This window comes from Sycon ciliatum, chromosome 13 (genome assembly GCF_964019385.1).
Source record: "Sycon ciliatum chromosome 13, ocSycCili1.1, whole genome shotgun sequence".
Lineage (NCBI taxonomy): Eukaryota > Metazoa > Porifera > Calcarea > Leucosolenida > Sycettidae > Sycon > Sycon ciliatum.
Window position 1 is genome coordinate 20,586,847 of NC_088655.1, and position 22,931 is coordinate 20,609,777.

Below are 22,931 nucleotides of genomic sequence, written 5' to 3' on the forward strand. Positions count from 1 at the left end.
TTGTTCACCACCTCCTGCCCACACCAGCCACACACTTCGCGCTCACACTGCACTGCTAGCCCCTGCCTTCAACAACCACACACTCTGCACACAGCCCCCTGCCTAAAACATCACCGCTACTGCGCTAGCCCCCACAGTCTCACACAGCTTTTTATACCACCCTCTCCTGGCATATATACCGGCATGGTCGGCACCCGATCTTCATGTTGCCTGATGATTGCGTAAGCATGAAACTTAAAGTAGCAGCAAACAAGCCTTGATTGTCCTTGTTGTTCTGTAGTGTATTATGCTCTGCCTTTGTGGTGTTGAGCACTATCAAGCACTCTGGGTACATCCTTCGGTGAATTAGCTCCCACTTCCCGTGGTAGAGCACTCTTACCTTATCTGTGCTACCCCAACAATGGACACCCCAAGGCGCGTCAACCTCGGATACTCTCTGAAGAATATCCCCTTGCCCAGCCACAAGGAGTACACGCTACGTCTCATTGAAAGGACGGAACAACTCATAAAGAGGATGCGCTGGAGAGCAATATTCTACCTACGTGGTGACAGAAAGGAAGACGACCAAGAAGGAGAAAACTTCGGATTCAAAACAAGAAAATGCCCACCGCAAGTGGACGAGATGAAGAAATTCGAAGACGATATGTATGAGATGATTGGCAGCGTGACTTACCGAAGCGTGCGTAACGAACTACAGGACAAGATGAAGGAAGACTTACAAACGATCAGCAGCTCCAACGACATAATCGTACCCGCAGACAAAACACGTAACCTGTACAAGATGCCGCCAGAAGAATACAGGAAGCTACTCCACGACAACATCACAAGAAACTACCAAGCGGCTGTTCTGTAGTGATATGTATATCAAAATGCAGCTTATACAATTCCCGAGGACTTGCGCAATACCATTCTTATTTCAGGTCAAACAACACTTGGAGAGAAAGACGGAGAGATGGAGAGAGACAAAAAGAGAGAGAAGATTAATTTTTTTCAAGACATCAAATTCAGCTGCTACTTCTGAAGCCAGGAGTCAAACGTTCCCTGTGGAAGTTTCGTTTTGCGCTGGGCTTCAAATTTGTTCATGCGATCAATCGTACCGACTATCCTTGTTGTGACTTCTCGATTGTTTGAACACGATCCTTCAGCATCAAGACCATGCGGTGCTGCTTTGTTTCTGGATTCCTTGACGCCATCGTCGATTCGTTTGTATGACTGGGGTGACAGAGCCGCTTAGTCTTCGTTTCTCCTCAGAGTAGTAACATCGAGCAGAGAGCGCTTTCGATGCGCTCTCCAAGAGGTTTCATGTTTATTCTTGACAGCGCTTGAAATTCTGACCAGTGTAGTGGAGTCCAACCGACAGTCAAAATGGCCTGCGTTCATTTGTTGAGCTGTAGTACCGAAAGATTCCTTTCAGGTCCATGGAAAATCAGCAAAATTTCAAGAAGGAGCTTTTAGCAACATTTGATTTCTACATCGCGGTCGCTAGTTACGGGTAAAAATCGTGTTTGGGACAAGAAAAGGCGGTCGCTGGTCGCGTTCAGCAGGTAGTCGCTAGTCACAGTGCATTTTGAATGTAAGACCGTTCGTGCCCGGCCAAGTGGTCGGTAGTACCAGGCTGGTAGCTAGTCACGGTGGTCTTTAGTTACAGGTTTTACTGAAGTTTTCTTTTCAGGTATCTGAGTGGTGATTTCTGCAGTCAAGCCAAGCCAAACAGGGTGGCTGGACTTTCTTTTCAGGGCTCTTGGCTGCCCACACTAACAATCTCATTCGGTTTGGAATGCAAACATCGGGACTCCGCGGTGTGCTTCCCGAAATTGGCTCGATAGACTTTCTTCATTTCTTCAAGAAGTCCTGCCAGCTATGTGCTTCATGCTGAACAATAGACATTTGCCATTGAATCAATATCAAATACTTAGGAGCATGGTTTACTGAATCCAATATTGGCTGATGTGTTCGGTGGACCAAAACACTAAAGTCAAACATAATGGCACAATAAATTTCATTGAAATTATGCAGAGGTATACTTAGATAGTAATGGGAAGGGCCTGAAAAGGTATAGCCCCCTACAGTAACCAAAAGCATACTGTCAAGTGCTTTCAATTTGTCGATTTTGGGGTAAATTTACATGTTACTGCCATCAATAAAATTGGACCTGCTTTATGAATTTACTTTAAATTTGGTAAGGATTGAATTCTTTATTCTCACGATGGCACCATCGCCAATAAGAGATACGTTTATCAGAAGGTGAGATGCTGTGGGTGGGGCTGTGGGTTATACAGTTGGAAAGTGATTTACATCACTTTGAATTTTACAAGTATGGGAGAGGGTGAGCGCTGCAGGAGCAGATCGAGTTAATCAGCTGTGAGCAGATTTCTTGTTCGAAAGCAGGTCGGGAGGAGACGTCACGAATGCTAGCAGGGAGGGCATTGTAGTATTCTAGGGACTTGTACAGCGATCGGTTCTGGTGGGTGGGAGGTGCCAAGTGCGTGCGTGTCGAAGGCTATCCTGGGCCGCAACTTGAGCGGGGGTGTTAAGCATGCGTATGTGTTGTGGGGCATATTGGTATTTTATGGAGTGTGCAAGAAGGGTGAGCTTCACTTTGCGGCGAGAGAACATTGTCGGCCATTTGAGCCGATGGAGCAGTGTTCAGTGATTCAGCGGAGTGTAGAGGGGGAGACGGAGGCAATTTCTGGCCGCCTTGCGCTGGATTCGCTCAAGACGGTCAAGGGCCGTGACTGAAAGCGGGGTGATGTTCCTTTGATTGATGAAAAAGTGCCTGGCATTTATTGTCAAGTTTCATGTTTCTATTACCACAAGAAAATTCCTTTGGAGTCGATTATAGCAGCTACTCTTGCCAAAACCACTACCGAAAAAGAAGAGTTTTCACCGGGGAGGTTCGAACCCGCGGGGGCAAAAAGTCGAAATATTTGTACTCCAAACCTGGGCACAAGGATGCTTAAAGGACTAGTTTTCGTTTTAGGTACGAGCCACCTTAAGAACCAACTGCCACAGCGATCAAACTGACATTATCCACGCTGTTGTTGTACTGCAAGCTCTGCAGTGCACAGTGCCTGGCACGATCCTGGCGGCGCAAGAAGGTCCTCTCACACAAAGAGCAGTTGACAGCAGCAGCTGCACCACTGAACATGCTGTGCGAAGAAGATGCATCACCCTCTGTCCAGGTGCATACTGCCCTCCACTCGGCGAGACTCACGCACGCACATGCGCGCACACACACACATACACACACACATACACATACACATACACACACATACAAACACATACCTACACATACACACACACACACATATGGAAAGACACACAACACATAATAGCAAAATACCTGTTATCTCTCGAAAGTCAATTATGGTCAAAGAGGAGATGTCAATGATTTGAAGTATATCCAGGCCTCGCAGCAGTCCAGGATAGTGTACAGCAAGGTAGAGTAGATGACCCAGTGTCCTCATTGGTAGCAGCAGTACAACCTGGATGGAATCCCAGGAACCTGTGTAGATGACCTGAATTTTATCCTTGGAGAAGGTAAGGCGCTCCAGGTCCTCAATCACTTCACTTCGGATCCTTTGTTTAGTGTAGTCGTCAGGTTCTCCGTTGATGATGATTTTGACCAATGTCCTTATATCTCCTCCTGCAGGACACATGTAGATTGATATGCATGGCCGCACACACACAAACAGACACATGCTCACATACACACACAAACAGACACATGCTCACATACACACACAAACAGACACATGCTCACATACACACATCACACAAACAGACACATGCTCACACACACACACAAACAGACACATGCTCACATACACACACACAAACAGACACATGCTCACACACATACACACACAAACAGACACATGCTCACATACAAACATCACACCCATATAGACATGCATTGTGAGTAATGTAGGTCTGCACACACACATGCCCACCCAGACACCTAAGCCAGCAGCAATTCTGGTTGGCACATGGGTGGCGCTGACCTCATCGTGAAGATGGCTACATTTATATGTGGTCTGCACCGCTTTTAGTAACTTCTGAGTCCGGGTACTGATTGCATTGATACAACAACTGCTTGCAATGCTTGAATTTGTGTTTTCCCGTCGACTGCACTTGATGTACATAGTGATTTCAAAGCACCATCATGCAGTGTTCTCTCTGTGCAGATGCCTGGCTGATGTACAAGATGATTATGATTTGTATATCTACTATCACCAGCCATGCATCGATGAGTGCACATGCAGTAGCCATACTTAAACATCAGGTACACATGCACATGGTTGGTTTGAAATCATCCTGGAGCAGACACTAGTATTGGTCTAAAAGTCTGTGGCTGAGTACAGTAGTAGAATTTTGTCCTTCTTAGCTGTACACATTCAATTAAGGAGGCTCCAACCTTCTGCGCTGCGCAGCCGGTCTGGCGCTCTGTTTTTTGCAGGGAAAAGTCTTGTTTTTGCCGATAAGTGCGAAAAGTTGGGAAATTCCCATCTCAACTTACTAAAATTTGAACTTCGCGATCGACAGTCATATCAGAGAATATTGTTTCATTCTTCACCTGAGTCTTCCCTGGGCCCCATCGAGGTTCCTGTTGTTCTCTCTTCCGTTGTGTCAGTGGGTAGAGCAGGGCATGTTTTCGAAAGCATCGCTGGTGTGAGCAAGAAGTTGACTTCACAGCTCGATTTCTCGAGATCCTGAATATTTTTGCTTGACGAAAAAATGACCAAGGAGAACGGAGCCAAGCGTCTCGATGGCTGTGTAACACCAGGGACCAAAACCTACTGTAAGCGCGTTTTGGAGAGAGAGACTGAAGTGGGTGCACAGACTCTGGTAAGTGGATCCACTTCTAATTCTCAAGTGGCGAAATATATTGCTACGCTGAAAACATTGCAGTATTGAGTGAGTGGTAAATCGTTGGTGAGCTACTGCTCAGTGACTTGGGCTATTTACGAAAGCTGTGACCTGTCAGCTGCCAACGTCGCCAGCAGTAAGTCATCACCTGAGTCCACTTGAATAATGTAATGTGCATAAAATGCAGCACTAGTATATTGTTTTGCAGTACTATTCTCTATTGTCAGAGTGTGAAGTATTTTGTAAATGTTGTGTTGTACAGCACCAGTGATTTGAAAATATTCCTACACCACTCGCACCAGTTCTATTATGATGAATGCATGCACCTGTACCCATAAGCACCATGTGCATGCACATACGCAGGCACGCGTGTGAGCCTACATGTTGTGTGTGTGTGCGCGCGCGCGCGCGCAGTGCATGTTGTGTGTGTGCGCGCGCGCACACGTGCACAAGTGCATGGACAGCAGAATATGGTAACTAAGCTCAAGAGCATGCATTTTACATGTGGGTGTATGCTATTGCGGGTGTGCGTATATGACGTACATGTATTTGTGTGTGCAAGGGGTACTTGCTTGTGAGTGTGAGTATGTGCATGTAAGCGTACATGTATGTATCAATGTGGGCAATGCGCATGCACCCACATACACTTGTGGTTGTTCCACGTTATTGGGAATAGTGTTATGGTTACACCTAATGGGTGCTACAATTACTTGCAGTCGTTCATTGCCAATATTGAGTTGAACCTGCATCTACATTGTACATGTACTACAAACATGAAACTGTGAAGTTATTGACCCAGAATATAATAATTGTTATCCTCCTCAAGCTCTTTGCCTGTTGCTTTATGAGAAATACTAGGAGTGAACTATTGCAAGAGTTGTGATGCAAAGCTGGTCTGAACTGCGTTCAGGGTCAGTAGGCCTCGGCCTGGATCATGAATAACGTTGTGCATGGATCATGCCGATATCCAGATCAAGGGCTAAAAAGCCGAGGAACCATGGCCTCATCTAGTCTCCATGTGTACTATAACAATCTGGGGGACCATTCAATGCTTTTGACACAAAAAATTGGAGTAATACCACATGGAATGCATAGAATGATCACCTTACCTGAAAAATAGCAATTCCAAGAATGGTGGAAAATCGGCCAATTTTCTGTCCTATTTTTATTTTTGGATGTCTAAAATGCACAGTAACCCCCCTAAAATTATATATTTCTAGTTTCTATGAAGTATGAGGATCCCAAAAATAAAATAAAAAGGGCATGTCCATGAAGAAATTATGAAGCTGTGCACCCAATTGTACTTTGCGGACGGGCATTTCTGCGAAGTTCATTTTTGTACCAAAATTACTATTTTTCTGAGTAGTCAATGCTGATTGCCAGATTTTCTTGCTCAAATGCTTCACTGTGATGTGTGAAAGGACTTGCAATCACAAAGAGAAGCCAGGCAACTGGTAAATCTGAAATATGACCCAAAAACAAGCAAATTTAGGCCGAAATTGATAAATACACCCACCCCTAGAAATACACCTCAAACAGCCTTATCTCCGCGGAAACACCCCCTGAATTTTTTTGTGGAGTAACATGGGATGATATAGAGCACACTCATCCACAAAAAGGTGGGGGTTTATGAAGAAAAAAAATCACCCCCAAAGGGTTGGAGCCTCCTTAAGCATGACAAATTTAGAGAACAGGATATTACAAACCTTTTCCTACAACACGTGTGAGTGCAGGATCACTTCTTCTGCTCTTAGATTTGATAGTGATATTAGTCTCATTGAAGTGCTGCTTAGATAAACTGTCCAAGATAATTCCATCACAGTCAGCAAATGTCCTGAATTTGCTGTCCATAAAAACCGTGACTCGAGCATTGCGCAGATCATCTTCTGTCCATTCTGGTCATACACATAGTTGAGGAATTGATACGGAAGAAAGCACAACATACATTCGCCGTTAATTTATTGCAAGCCTGAGTAGCCAATACACAATATTGGGAATCAAAATATTCCTGATCCAAGAATTTAGCATCAAGGTGTATTCTGGGTAACACAAGGCGAAGCTAAGCCGTGATATACCAGCGTATGATTAGCTTCTGGTCAGCCTTGGTTCCAGTCAGACATCACCTGGTTTTAATGTGACACTTCCGTTGGTACTCAGTTCCTTCAAACAGCAGTATCGAATAAAACACTCTCGTCAAAGAAGGCTGATATCGTACAATGGCTAATTGATATCAATATTCACCTGGTTCAAGTTTGGGTTCAGAGCAAGAATGGATCCGTTGACTCCAATCCTTCTTTGGGGGGGGGGGGGGTTGACCAGATCCGAATCCATGCCACCTGGATCCGGATTCTAACAATCAAACAGGTCCAAAGACTGCGAAACCGGATCCCTGGCCCACGGATTTGCAGAACGCAACATGTCCTAAATGCCCATGTAAGGCATGCCCTACATACGTTACCTTCGGTGTCTGAGCTAGCAGCAGAGCCGGACAACCCTGAGTCACCTTCAGACATTTCGGGGCTGTTCACGAGGAACTGAGACTTCTGCAGCAGAGAGGCCTGGGAATCTGAAACATACAGCAGGGCAAATTAGAGCAGTCAAATTGGAACAGTCACTTGTGCACAAAGTGTGAAATCTTCTCTACTGATGTTCTGTGAATTCAGGTCACCAGTTATGGCAACTAAAGTTAGAGAGAATGTATATGAGTAAAGTCACACACAAGAATACTTCCACTGTGGGGACAGTGCTCGATGCCCTCATATCTTTCTCTTGTTCTGTCTCTCTCTTTCTCTGTCTCTGTCTCTCTGTCTCTCTGTCTCTCTGTCTCTGTCTCCCTCTCCCTCTTTTACAAGGACCTCTAAATTATGGGCACATTGGTCTGCTGAGAACCCTGTGGGTGATTTTAGTAGAAATATCACTACTCTTTTGCTAACATTAAGTTGGCAAATTTTAGTGCTCCGCCCGAACCCGTCAGGACTTGTGTAGGTAACTGGGACGAAGTCGGCAGCTATAGTACTGGTTGTGACAGGGCTACCGTAGCAACGGTTGACTTGGCTGTGCTTTCCTTGGAAGAGCTGAAGGAACTGGCGAAAACGCACGGCATATCAAGGTACAGCAGGTTAAAACGCCCCCAGCTGGTGGCATTGCTGAGAAGAAATGGTGTCGGTGATGCATATCTATCAGGTCAGTCCACCAGTTCATCTCCGGCAAGCTCGGAGTTAGGTAAAATTATGTTCGAGATACAATGTTTGTCGAAGAAATTGTCAGCCATTTCTGATCTAGAGATTCAAGTGAAGACCCTTCAGGCAGAAGTTGTACGGTTGAAGGACTTCAACAAATCGTTGTTTGCAAAGTGTGTATCAGGAAGGGAGCAAACTTGACAAATCCCACATGGTCCCTAGCCCTACCTTTACAGCTTCAGCTGAGAGCATGCGTACACATGACGCACACGCCTCTAGAGAGGACCCTACGAGTACGCCCACCGAATCTAACACACCAACAACCATGTCGTACAGTACCGCGGCCAGCATGCCAGGACCTCGGCATGCTCGCAAAAGTTCAAGTTCAAACACCGCGTGCAACGGTTATGGTCCAATCACCACCAACCTCACATCCTATTACGAAGACAAGCCCAAGCCAGCAGACAGGCTAGCCGAAGCTGCAAGAGTCCGAGGTTTTGCATTATACCTTGGAAATGTCCAAAGCGGTTGCTCCTCCCAATCCATCGCAAGGTGGTGCAGAAACAAAGAAATACGTGTCATCAAATGCTCCGTTTCCGAAAGCAGGTATTTTGGCCTTTCTTTCGCACATGTGGTGGTACACATTTAGCATAAGGATGCTGTTCTCCAAGAGGACTTCTGGCCTGGCACTATCCGTGCAAGGGAGTGGCGTTTCAAGTCAGACAGCATTGCAAACTCAGCAGCAGCGCAATGAGTGAAGTCAGATCAAATTTAAATCCTCTTGCCCAGCCCTTTGTGACCCAAGCAAGTTCATCACACCCTTCCCCTCATTGCATTACATATTCTTCTTTATCTATTGGTCATATAAATATTTGTAGTAAGCTTTTTGTGTTGTCCAAGCTTGTCCGGGTCCATAACTTAGACATTTTAGCAGTATCAGAAACACGTCAATGTTTCCTCTTTCCAATATCGATCAGTATTCTTGTTCCTTGTGTTCATTTTCCACTGTTAGTACCATGGCCGAGGGTTCACCGGTGCTCGCGGACCTGGTGGCGGCGTTGCGGATTCCGTTTCCGCCGGATTCCCCGCCAGGAACGCCTCCGCCTCTGCCAGGCGCTGACCGCTTACAGCAAACGCCGCCGCGCCCACCATCCCCGGCATGGAATCCATCGTCGTGGGGGTCGCCAGTCCGGGGCCGGAGCTGGTTTGCCCGCACGGACACGCCATCTCCGGTGCCCTGGCCACCGTCGGCACCGGCTTCGCCCCAAGCGACGGCGCCGCCGTTGATCTGGCCGGCGTGCCTCGATGGCGCTAGACGCCAGGAACCGGCACCCACACCACCGCCAACGCCTTCGATCAACAACCTACTGACAGCCATGCGACAACAACTGAGCGTTCGTACGTACCGACCATCGCGACACATCCAACATCAACTACGACCCTGCCCGCGCCCACAACCACAACCACGACCGACACACCGCTACTACGACGCCGACATCTTACCACCTCACCGACCTCACGTACCAACCATGCCACCCCACACACCATACCACCACTATCGAACCCCGCCACTCAATCCTCGTCCTCGTGTGTTCCCTCGTCATGGCCCTATATATGACCGCGTCAACCGTTGGTTCGTCTTGTGATGTCCTTGTCCTTGTCCTAATTGTTTTGTCCTGATTACTTGAAAAAGGTAGTCTTAGTCGTTTTTCGTGCCGATTTGTGTCCATCGTCCGTGCCAGGTTATGTGTGCGTTGTTGTTTCTTGTGTGTGTGCTTCTTTCTATCCTTTTTTGAACTTGCGGATTATATCATTTGTGTGTGCGTATTTTTGTGTCTTGGTCCATTTGTTCCGATGATGTTGCTAGCACGCCCACTCTTTCAGAGCGAGTGTGCAACTGAGGATTTGTCTTGTTAATGAAGGATTACTCGATTCTTCGCACCTCGACGGTTCTCGCCTGGTTTTCACCTGTTCTTACTCGATTCTTCGCATCTCGACGGTTTTCGCCTGGTTTTCGCCTGTTCTTGTATAGTGCCATCCTTGTTGTTTTGAGTATATGTGTGAACGTGTTGAGTGTGCGGACAGGCGCTTCGGAAGTTGTTGTCTTCCGGAGTGCCTGTCGTTTCTTTGTCGTTGTCCTTTTCTCCTTGGTGTTGCGTGTGCGGGCAGGCGCTTCGGAAGTTGTTGTCTTCCGGCGTGCCTGTCGTTTCCTCGTTGTTGTCCTTGTCGTTCTTCTTAGATCACCTCGCCTCAAGATTTACAACATCATATGCATGCCTTAAATGTCGATTACATTTATGATCAGGTTACATTACATTACATTTTTTGATTGGATTTCCTACTGTTTTTTAAAACTTTTTTAAAGATGTCGTTCTCTTTTCTTTTCTCCGCGAGGACGCGGGATTTTTTATCGAGGGGTGGTATGTTAGGCCCACAATGTATTAGGGAGAATGAAATTGAAGACACCACTGCAGCTGTACTAATGGTTGATAAATATGGTGGTAAAGACACACCTGGCAATATGGCGGTAAACACACGCCTGCCCACACACGCTCTCTAGGCTGCAAAGTTGTGGCACAGAGCTCTCCTTCTCACCACCACCACCATCACTTCGCGCCTGGCGCCTGGTCGATGCATGGCTGGCGGTATCCGGCATAGCAGGCTGGTACATCAAGTAGCGCATGGCACATAGGTGATGACACAGCAACGACATAGCTCGATTGCGACGTACGTTTTGTCCCCGCTGGAATCTAAGGCAATCTTCTTCTTGGATGTCTTCATACGGAGCTTGACTCGGGAGAATGAAATTGAAGACACCACTGCAGCTGTACTTATGGTTGATAAATATGGTGGTAAAGACACACCTGGCGGGACGAAACGTATGTCGCAATCGAGCTATGTCGTTGCTGTGTCATCACCTATGTGCCATGCGCTACTTGATGTACCAGCCTGCTATGCCGGATACCGCCAGCCATGCATCGACCAGGCGCCAGGCGCGAACTGATGGTGGTGGTGGTGAGAAGGAGAGCTCTGTGCCAGAAATTTGCAGCCTAGAGAGCATGTCTGGGCAGGCGTGTGTTTACCGCCATATTGCCAGGTGTGTCTTTACCACCATATTTATCAACCACAATGTATTAATTCATAAAATTCATTAGTTCATGCATATTTGTTTGGCCTGGGTAGCTACTTGCGCATCCATGTTTGCCATAGCTGCCCAGGCCCTTTATATTGCGTTGTCTCTTGCTCACTCGCCCCCGATTCATTGATGCTCGACTCATTGATTCTCGATAACAAACTCGAATCTCGCTACGTTGTTCTCCTGTTGGACCTGTTGGACCTAACACTGTATTAAGCTGGCTGTTTTGCTTGCAGTCCCTCTTTCCCATCTGTACGTCTACCCGAGCTACTCGCGGCTCAACAACTCATAACATGAGTATCAATCGCTATAGATCTATATGTGGCTTTCTGTACTTTTCAAGTAAATCGGCTCTTGTTTGGAATTTTTTTTTTTGGTTTTCCCGTTCTCGGGGCCTTCTATTCGGTATTCTTTGTAGTTGTACTCCTGTACTGTTGAGCTATCCCAATTCAAATAAACACTAAAAAAATAATTAATAAAAAGTTGAAATAGTGACGTCACACCTAAGATCTTGGGGCACTTCAAAATGTATGTGATTCATAGTTATGAATATTTCCAAATTATCGGTAGTGCATGGTCCGGTCCCACACTGTCCGGATAAGAGAGATGTGAGTGTATCTAAATGACACAGGTGGCTTAAATGGAAATTCTGCTGCAACCATCCAACAGCCTCTTTCAAAACGTGATCCACATACAAAGTTTGAACTCGTGCAAAATGATGTTTCATACAGTAACCGCTTCATGTTCAATGACTTCCACTGGCACATGCACATTGTAGATCACTGGTATACAAGCTTCCAAGGACATACCCCTTACCTGGACTGGTTGGAGCCATACTTGGAGCAGAAACATAGTCAATATGCCTGGACATTTCCTCATTGAATGCTCTACCAACATTGCTTAGTAGTGCCATCTTGGCTTGCAGCTCGAGAGACAGTGAAGAAGCTTGTCTTACTGCTGCAGCTGCTGCCAGCTTTGCCTTGTGTTCAAGGTGGATTGATGCTTGTTGCTGCGTACTCTGCTGCAATGCAGTTCCTCTCCCAGCAGCATTACCAACAGCAGCACACCTGCCAGTGCTAGTGTTAGCTGAGCTGTCAATGGGATGTGTTGTAGTGGCTTGGGTGGATGCACTCATACAGGTCTGGCTAAGACCAAATGTAGTCTCTGCCGTGGTAGAAGGACTTGACATTGATGATGGTGATCTACCAGTGGAAGAGCAAGCTAAGGCTGCACCGGGCTGCAGAGTAAGAGGTGGTTGTGCACCTGCCACAAGTACACCAACACACAGACATGTCCGCATCCACAAACCGATTATGTGATTTCAGGTTGCTTCATTTGTATAAGCGTGCAAACACTCAAACATCAAATTCCATTGATTTTATTCTAGAACGTTTCCATGGTGAATGGCTGGTGCCATGACACTTCAGTACATACCAATGTTTTCAAGTCTATTTCACATTCACCATAAATCTAACGAGACAGGACGTAGAAACTGTATGGATGGCTGGGGTGACCTGTAGACAGTCTTACTATCCGTACAGTATGACATGCAGCAGCTATTGCTATAGCCAACCTAACTCATCACGAGGTATAAAGCTGTGGCCCATGATCAGTTGACTCAATGCTTTTTAAATTTTTGTTTTTCATTATTCAAATGGTAACCATAGGAATTGATTGATGACGTCATCTGACACACTCCTGGACTATCCCTAATTAGACATACTTCTTCCGCGTCATTAAAATTGTCGCTTACCATAGCGATTTTTCGAATTTATTTTGTCCACTCGGAGGCCAAACAAATCAGCTAGAAATTGAGGCAGATCATTGTCGACGGACCAAGCTTTAGTCTGTGGCCTCCCGCTTTGCTGCACTTGCAGATAAAGTCGACGTCTTCATCAGAGTTTCAGGCAGACCCTTCAGCACTCAACAATACGCTGAACAAGATGCGCGTTCAAATTCAGGTCAAGAAACTTCGTTTTCAAACGATCCATGCCTCCAGGTGGCAGGCAATGAAGGCAAGCTAGCATTTTTCAAGTACACTGTAACGACCTTCCAGCGGGATAGGGTATGTAGTTCCGTACCTTGTTTCCTTGGCAAACGCTTCGCTGATTTTGTTGGTGTTTTCAGACCTGCTACCTTCGCATCAACATGCGCCACAAATAGCGCATTTTAGGAATCCGAGAACATTTTGTTCTTGCCATCGTCAACTTCAGCATTTCGTATTCAGGAGAGATACCAGGATTCTTATGCCCAAGCTTGCAGTCTTGATAAATGCCCACGCGAACGATGTGGCACGGCACAAACTCTAGAAAAACGATATGCGCTCTGGGGTGGAATAGTGCGGAGCACGATGAATTTGCTTGGGGCGAAAGAGAGCTCCGACAAAGTCCGAGAACACCACCACGGCTTCAGTAACAAGTAGATATTGCTCCGGAAGGGTCGCACCAATGTTCCAACACAGAAAACAGCGAGCCTGACAGTCTGACTAAGACAAGCCAAGTCACAAATAATGCGATCTGCGAAGCGACAATTTTAATGATGCGGAGGAAGTCAATAATACACCGTGTCTGGTAGTACGGTGGCATTCTTGTTCCTAGCGTTGATCGTCGATGGAGTCCTTTGCGATCATAACCATCCCCGCAACTTCCCTTAGCTCCTTACGTTGTTTCCTGTCACGCCCCCTTCGAATGTCAACTATAATGCAAGCAAAACTCACCTGGATAATTGCAATGATGAAGAGCTGGTACAGCTGATACTGCGGCTGTTGCTCCTAGTTCTGACTCTGCTGTTGCTCCACGCACACGTTCTAACGTTGCTGTTCCAATTGGAAGCCTTGCCTGTAGTGACGCTTGAGGGGTTAATACAGTTGCTGACGAAGCTACTGCGTCTGCTTCTGCTACTCCTGCCATTGCCACTGCTGCTGCTGCTGCTGTTGCTGCTCCTGCCATTGCCCCTGCTGCTCCTGCCATTGCCCCTGTAGCTGCTGCTGCTGCTCCCGCTGCTTCTCCTTCTGCTCCTGGTCTTCCTGCTGCAGTTCTGCTTTTCATCGGTGGACACAGTGGTGCTACTTGCTGTTCAAGTGGCGATGGACTTGCTGCCCCTGGAGTGGATTGATACGCTGCATATCCTGCTGATGCAGCTGCTGCTGTCGTGCAGTCTTCAGCTGGCATGGTTACAGATGAGTCTGCTCTGGTTGTAATGGCGTTGGCTGACTCTGGTTGCCCAACACAGGACAGCAATTCTGGTCACGGGACAAAATATATTCAAAGAAGGAAAATAGAAAAACCCACAGTCATGACATCATAATAATTATTCTATTCCTAAGCGTCATAGAGTTGACTGCCACCGCCACGACTCACCGATACCAATGTCTAATCCGATACCACAGGACTGGCAGAAGCAGTTTCTTGATTGGTGTGGCCATACCCTAGCCTTTTTATACTTTGTGAATGATCTGCTGGCCACCCATTACCTAACCAGAACGGAAATACACTACAAGGCTAAAGAGACCAGCAATGGAAATCTTCTTCTGTGCTGTTAGTTGATAGAGCTTGCATTGTGTGCAGAACACAGGTATAAGGCATACACAGGGTAACATGCACAGACTGCTGATCATTTACAGAACGTTCACTACACTAATCAAAACAGCATCAAGTATCACCTTGCTCTGGATTAGCCACAATACGAAGCATCTCCAAGTGTCGGTCAATGTAGCCCATTTGGTGGATCACCGAACATAAGACTTGATAGGATTTAGTTTCTCCAGGACAAAGTATTGAAATCAATTGTGCATTGTGTTCAGCTGTGCCCTTTTGGTCTTGTATCTTCCTCAAACGTTCCAGTTGGTCAAAGCTGATTAGTCCTTCTTTCTGAACTAGACGACGAAGCCGAACAGGGTCAACATCTTGTAACCACACGTGAATTTTGGAGACAAACTCCGTTGTTTTGTATGGGTTGCCTACAGAGAACAAGACCAAAAATCACCGAAAAATGTGTCAGGTTCACAAGCACAAAAATCACCATAAGTGTATTTGCAATGGGAACTTGAAGAGCTGGACAACCCGCTACATCTATTTCATCACTTTTCGAATAGTGGCCAAAATAGGATTCATTTTATGTGGGGTTTGTATGTAACATGTGTGCTTTGGGCAGCAAGGCATATTTAGCCCCGGCACACGCTCAATAGTGACATAGTGCTGTGAGTGGCTGAAAGCACAATCAGGTGCGTGGGAGTGTCTTCATGTATGTTTGTGCACATGAATGTGTGTGTGTGTGCGCGCAAGCACCTGCGAGTGTGCATAGGCAGAGGTGTGCCCGCAGGCCTGGGTGTGTACCCGTGGGCCTGGGCTAAGCCATACTTGAGTTCCTATTTTGAAATGGTTCTAGTAAGTATTGGAGTGTGACGTTTTTCCTGGTGCTGCCTCGAGACCTGTTAATGACACTAAGCTGAAAATATGATTTACACAAGATTGGCCCGTATCAGGTTCTGCATCTTAGCTCTTCACTTGCAACCTAATGTCGTGACTAGCGACCAGCCTTGTACTACAGACCACTTCGCCAGGCACGGACGGTCTCACATTCATATTAATTATGGTTGTGCGGTGCAAACCTCTAACTAAGGACCACCTGCCACTAAAGACCGCTATCTCTGGCACCAAGGGGTGGTTGTTAGTCACAGGTTTTACTGTAGATATATTGGCAGACTGACAGGCTTGCCGACAGGTAGTGGATGTATTTACGGACAAGCGAGAGAGTGGGAAGTCTGACTGACAGATGACTGGATGGTTGGAGGGCTGGGTCTCTGGCTTCAGGGCTGGCTAGGTTACTGGCTGGATGAATAGATTACTGGCTATCGCGACGAATAGATAGAGGGATACAATGTACCTCCATGGATGAATGCATGGGTGTATGAAGGGATGGAGGGAGGGATGGATGGATAGATGGGCGGACTAGTGGATGGATGGATGGATGGAGGGATGGATGGATAGATGGGCGGACTAGTGGATGGAGGGATGGGTAGTTGGAGGGATGTGTGGATGGATAGATGGGCGGACTAGTGGATGGGGGGATGGATGGAGGGATGGGTGGATGGAAAGTTGGAGGGATGGGTGGATGGATAGATGGATTGAAGGGTGGATGAATAGATGAATGGATTGATGGATGCATGGATGGATGGATGGCCGGATGGGCGGATGGGTAGACAGATGGGTGGGTGGATAGATAGATGGATTGATGGGTGGATGAACGGATGGATGGATGGGTGGGTGGTTTGTTAGATTAGTAGGTGGATGGATGGGTTTATAGCTGGATTATTGGAGAGATAGATGGAGTGAGTGAGTGAGTGAGGACATAATAGCATGAGATGGAGGGATGATGGCATGAAGGGCAGGAGCGTTGGAGGGATGATTAAACAGGCGGCCGGAAGGACAGATGAATAAACCGATGGGAACGATGATGTAATGCCTGAATGTGGGGAGGCAGATTGATTTTACATTCTCCCAACTTGAACTTTTCTTACCTGCCATCTGGAAACCTTGCTTGGTGTTACATTCAATAAGCAGTCAATAGAACTGTAGAAAGATAGGGGAAGAGTGCAAACAAAGACAAAGCTAAGTGTTTTTTCTATGTCAATGCAGTGCTGAGAACAACAATGGGTATAAATTCTTTACCAAGAAGGTGGAACGGTGTTTGGCTTGCAGCGTGACCTTCACGCTAAACTATCATAAGGCGAAACAATTCGTGTTTGACGTTAACATTATTCTGCCTGAGCAGTGAGAGAGGAGGAGGAGGGGGGGTGGGGGCCCCTAGGTAGCACTGGGCCGCTGGCTCTTCAGGCATATATTGGACATGTACAGTGCATGAAAAGGAGGCTGAAAAAAAAAACACCCTCCAGACCCCTTTGGGTATGTCCCTGCTGGAGGTAGCACAGTTCAAAACTCCAGTTGAAAGCCAAACCTCATTCTGTATTCTTTGGCCAGACAAAGAGCGGTGGATAAACAGACGGATAAAAGGACAGGGACAAGGACAATGAAGACAGGCGGATGGCAATAGATGGGAGGACAGACGGCTAGACAGGTGGAGAGAGAGAGAGTAAGAGAGAGAGAGAGAGAGAGAGAGAGAGAGAGAGAGAGAGAGAGAGAGAGAGAGAGAGAGAGAGAGAGAGAGAGAGAGAGAGAGAGAGAGAGAGAGAGAGAGAGAGAGAGAGAGAGAGAGAGAGAGTAGGAGAGGGAGAGAGAGTCAGATAGACAGACAGCAATTGAAACATAGACATAGACAGAGACAGAGACAAACACAGAAACAGACAAATAGATAGACAGAGTCAGTCAGTCAATCAATAAGTCAAACAGACGGGCAGACAAAAAGTCAGGCAAGCAGAGAGACAAGCTGACAACAGGCACATAGACAGACAGAACATTGTCAGCTATCACACTCAACAGCTGACCCTTAGAAAAGAGAGAACAGTTACTTACTTTGGGCTACGGACTCTTGCTAATACTTGTAGCCAAATGTCCAATTCGCTAACCAATGCCCAGAGACAGCAGGATACGGAGAGGGGGAGTGGGGGAGTAAGAGACAGAGACAGACAGACAGCGAGAGAGTGGGAGTAGGAGAGAGAGAGAGAGTCAGACAGACAGACAGCGATTGAGACGTAGACATAGACATTGACAGAGACAAACACAGAAAACAGAAACATAGAGAGACAGAGTCAGTCAGTCAAACAAATAAGTCAGTCAGGCGGAGAGACCAACAGGTAGGCAAGCAGAGAGCCAAGCTGACAACAGGCAGACAGACAGAACATTGTCAGACATCGCGCTCAACAGCTGACGCTTAGAAAAGAGAGAACAGTTACTTACCTTTGGGTTAGGGACTCTTGCTAATACTTGTAGCCAAATGGCGCAATTTACTAACCAATGCCTATGCATTAACACCAAAAAAAAAAGAAATTCAGCGAAAGGTAGACACAGAGAGAGAAAGAGAAATATACGGAGACAGACAGAGACTGACAGAGACATAGAGACAAACGGAGTCGAACAGTGATAGAGAGAGAGAAAAGAAGAGAAAGGGAAAGAGCAAGAGAAAGAGAGACAGACAGACAGACAGAGAACGGAGAGATAGAGGGATAGACAGAAGTTGACAGAAAGAGATAGCGAGAGAGAGAGAATGGAGATGAAGAGAGAATGAGAGAGAAATACAGGCAGACGGACGGACGGACGGGACGGACAGATAGACAGACGGACAGAGAGAGATGGAGAGGCATAGAAGGAGAGAGAGAGAGAGAGAGAGAGAGAGAGAGAGAGAATGAGAGAGAGAGAGAGAGACAGACAGAGACAGACAGAAAGACAGACAGACAGACAGACAAACAGAGAGAGAGACAAAGAGACAGAGAGAGAAACAGAGCAAGAGACAGATAGAAAAGAGTGACAAAGACAGTGACAGAAACAGAGACAGCAGGATACGGAGAGGCAGGGAGTAAGAGACAGAGACAGAGACAGAGACAGAGACAGAGACAGAGACAGAGACAGAGACAGAGACAGAGACAGAGACAGAGACAGAGACAGAGAGACAGAGACAGAGACAGAGACAGAGACAGAGACAGAGACAGAGACAGAGACAGAGACAGAGACAGAGACAGAGACAGAGACAGAGACAGAGACAGAGACAGAGACAGAGACAGAGACAGAGACAGAGACAGAGACAGAGACAGAGACAGAGACAGAGACAGAGACAGAGACAGAGACAGAGACAGAGACAGAGACAGAGACAGAGACAGAGACAGAGACAGAGACAGAGACAGAGACAGAGACAGAGACAGAGACAGAGACAGAGACAGAGACAGAGACAGAGACAGAGACAGAGACAGAGACAGAGACAGAGACAGAGACAGAGACAGAGACAGAGACAGAGACAGAGACAGAGACAGAGACAGAGACAGAGACAGAGAGACAGAGACAGAGACAGAGACAGAGACAGAGACAGAGACAGAGACAGAGACAGAGACAGAGACAGAGACAGAGACAGAGACAGAGACAGAGACAGAGACAGAGACAGAGACAGAGACAGAGACAGAGACAGAGACAGAGACAGAGACAGAGACAGAGACAGAGACAGAGACAGAGACAGAGACAGAGACAGAGACAGAGACAGAGACAGAGACAGAGACAGAGACAGAGACAGAGACAGAGACAGAGACAGAGACAGAGACAGAGACAGAGACAGAGACAGAGACAGAGACAGAGACAGAGACAGAGACAGAGACAGAGACAGAGACAGAGACAGAGACAGAGACAGAGACAGAGACAGAGACAGAGACAGAGACAGAGACAGAGACAGAGACAGAGACAGAGACAGAGACAGAGACAGAGACAGAGACAGAGACAGAGACAGAGACAGAGACAGAGACAGAGACAGAGACAGAGACAGAGACAGAGACAGAGACAGAGACAGAGACAGAGACAGAGACAGAGACAGAGACAGAGACAGAGACAGAGACAGAGACAGAGACAGAGACAGAGACAGAGACAGAGACAGAGACAGAGACAGAGACAGAGACAGAGACAGAGACAGAGACAGAGACAGAGACAGAGACAGAGACAGAGACAGAGACAGAGACAGAGACAGAGACAGAGACAGAGACAGAGACAGAGACAGAGACAGAGACAGAGACAGAGACAGAGACAGAGACAGAGACAGAGACAGAGACAGAGACAGAGACAGAGACAGAGACAGAGACAGAGACAGAGACAGAGACAGAGACAGAGACAGAGACAGAGACAGAGACAGAGACAGAGACAGAGACAGAGACAGAGACAGAGACAGAGACAGAGACAGAGACAGAGACAGAGACAGAGACAGAGACAGAGACAGAGACAGAGACAGAGACAGAGACAGAGACAGAGACAGAGACAGAGACAGAGACAGAGACAGAGACAGAGACAGAGACAGAGACAGAGACAGAGACAGAGACAGAGACAGAGACAGAGACAGAGACAGAGACAGAGACAGAGACAGAGACAGAGACAGAGACAGAGACAGAGACAGAGACAGAGACAGAGACAGAGACAGAGACAGAGACAGAGACAGAGACAGAGACAGAGACAGAGACAGAGACAGAGACAGAGACAGAGACAGAGACAGAGACAGAGACAGAGACAGAGACAGAGACAGAGACAGAGACAGAGACAGAGACAGAGACAGAGACAGAGACAGAGACAGAGACAGAGACAGAGACAGAGACAGAGACAGAGACAGAGACAGAGACAGAGACAGAGACAGAGACAGAGACAGAGACAGAGACAGAGACAGAGACAGAGACAGAGACAGAGACAGAGACAGAGACAGAGACAGAGACAGAGACAGAGACAGAGACAGAGACAGAGACAGAGACAGAGACAGAGACAGAGACAGAGACAGAGACAGAGACAGAGACAGAGACAGAGACAGAGACAGAGACAGAGACAGAGACAGAGACAGAGACAGAGACAGAGACAGAGACAGAGACAGAGACAGAGACAGAGACAGAGACAGAGACAGAGACAGAGACAGAGACAGAGACAGAGACAGAGACAGAGACAGAGACAGAGACAGAGACAGAGACAGAGACAGAGACAGAGACAGAGACAGAGACAGAGACAGAGACAGAGACAGAGACAGAGACAGAGACAGAGACAGAGACAGAGACAGAGACAGAGACAGAGACAGAGACAGAGACAGAGACAGAGACAGAGACAGAGACAGAGACAGAGACAGAGACAGAGACAGAGACAGAGACAGAGACAGAGACAGAGACAGAGACAGAGACAGAGACAGAGACAGAGACAGAGACAGAGACAGAGACAGAGACAGAGACAGAGACAGAGACAGAGACAGAGACAGAGACAGAGACAGAGACAGAGACAGAGACAGAGACAGAGACAGAGACAGAGACAGAGACAGAGACAGAGACAGAGACAGAGACAGAGACAGAGACAGAGACAGAGACAGAGACAGAGACAGAGACAGAGACAGAGACAGAGACAGAGACAGAGACAGAGACAGAGACAGAGACAGAGACAGAGACAGAGACAGAGACAGAGACAGAGACAGAGACAGAGACAGAGACAGAGACAGAGACAGAGACAGAGACAGAGACAGAGACAGAGACAGAGACAGAGACAGAGACAGAGACAGAGACAGAGACAGAGACAGAGACAGAGACAGAGACAGAGACAGAGACAGAGACAGAGACAGAGACAGAGACAGAGACAGAGACAGAGACAGAGACAGAGACAGAGACAGAGACAGAGACAGAGACAGAGACAGAGACAGAGACAGAGACAGAGACAGAGACAGAGACAGAGACAGAGACAGAGACAGAGACAGAGACAGAGACAGAGACAGAGACAGAGACAGAGACAGAGACAGAGACAGAGACAGAGACAGAGACAGAGACAGAGACAGAGACAGAGACAGAGACAGAGACAGAGACAGAGACAGAGACAGAGACAGAGACAGAGACAGAGACAGAGACAGAGACAGAGACAGAGACAGAGACAGAGACAGAGACAGAGACAGAGACAGAGACAGAGACAGAGACAGAGACAGAGACAGAGACAGAGACAGAGACAGAGACAGAGACAGAGACAGAGACAGAGACAGAGACAGAGACAGAGACAGAGACAGAGACAGAGACAGAGACAGAGACAGAGACAGAGACAGAGACAGAGACAGAGACAGAGACAGAGACAGAGACAGAGACAGAGACAGAGACAGAGACAGAGACAGAGACAGAGACAGAGACAGAGACAGAGACAGAGACAGAGACAGAGACAGAGACAGAGACAGAGACAGAGACAGAGACAGAGACAGAGACAGAGACAGAGACAGAGACAGAGACAGAGAGACAGAGACAGAGACAGAGACAGAGACAGAGACAGAGACAGAGACAGAGACAGAGACAGAGACAGAGACAGAGACAGAGACAGAGACAGAGACAGAGACAGAGACAGAGACAGAGACAGAGACAGAGACAGAGACAGAGACAGAGACAGAGACAGAGACAGAGACAGAGACAGAGACAGAGACAGAGACAGAGACAGAGACAGAGACAGAGACAGAGACAGAGACAGAGACAGAGACAGAGACAGAGACAGAGACAGAGACAGAGACAGAGACAGAGACAGAGACAGAGACAGAGACAGAGACAGAGACAGAGACAGAGACAGAGACAGAGACAGAGACAGAGACAGAGACAGAGACAGAGACAGAGACAGAGACAGAGACAGAGACAGAGACAGAGACAGAGACAGAGACAGAGACAGAGACAGAGACAGAGACAGAGACAGAGACAGAGACAGAGACAGAGACAGAGACAGAGACAGAGACAGAGACAGAGACAGAGACAGAGACAGAGACAGAGACAGAGACAGAGACAGAGACAGAGACAGAGACAGAGACAGAGACAGAGACAGAGACAGAGACAGAGACAGAGACAGAGACAGAGACAGAGACAGAGACAGAGACAGAGACAGAGACAGAGACAGAGACAGAGACAGAGACAGAGACAGAGACAGAGACAGAGACAGAGACAGAGACAGAGACAGAGACAGAGACAGAGACAGAGACAGAGACAGAGACAGAGACAGAGACAGAGACAGAGACAGAGACAGAGACAGAGACAGAGACAGAGACAGAGACAGAGACAGAGACAGAGACAGAGACAGAGACAGAGACAGAGACAGAGACAGAGACAGAGACAGAGACAGAGA

At 47.2% G+C, this 22,931-nt stretch overlaps 1 protein-coding gene across 3 annotated transcripts in view; it reads right to left on the minus strand.

The window, feature by feature from the left end:
- The window catches only part of LOC135829600 (uncharacterized), a 373,880-nt gene that overhangs the window by 206,772 nt on the left and 144,177 nt on the right, over positions 1-22,931 (minus strand). Inside the window, exons 1-8 of one of the 3 annotated variants that reach the window (XM_065341994.1) lie at positions 17,658-17,741; positions 16,706-16,757; positions 14,849-15,145; positions 13,904-14,428; positions 12,004-12,450; positions 7,331-7,438; positions 6,579-6,767; positions 3,347-3,649 (exon numbers count right to left, since the gene is read on the minus strand). The exons of 1 other annotated variant lie outside the window; for it this stretch is intronic. In XM_065341994.1, the coding sequence (XP_065198066.1) occupies positions 3,347-3,649; positions 6,579-6,767; positions 7,331-7,438; positions 12,004-12,450; positions 13,904-14,428; positions 14,849-15,145; positions 16,706-16,712 (1,876 nt within the window). In that variant the 5' untranslated portion in view covers positions 16,713-16,757; positions 17,658-17,741. Of the gene's footprint in view, positions 1-3,346; positions 3,650-6,578; positions 6,768-7,330; positions 7,439-12,003; positions 12,451-13,903; positions 14,429-14,848; positions 15,146-16,705; positions 16,758-17,657; positions 17,742-22,931 lie in introns of those variants that run through there. One more of the 3 variants, XM_065341995.1, reaches the window with a different exon arrangement.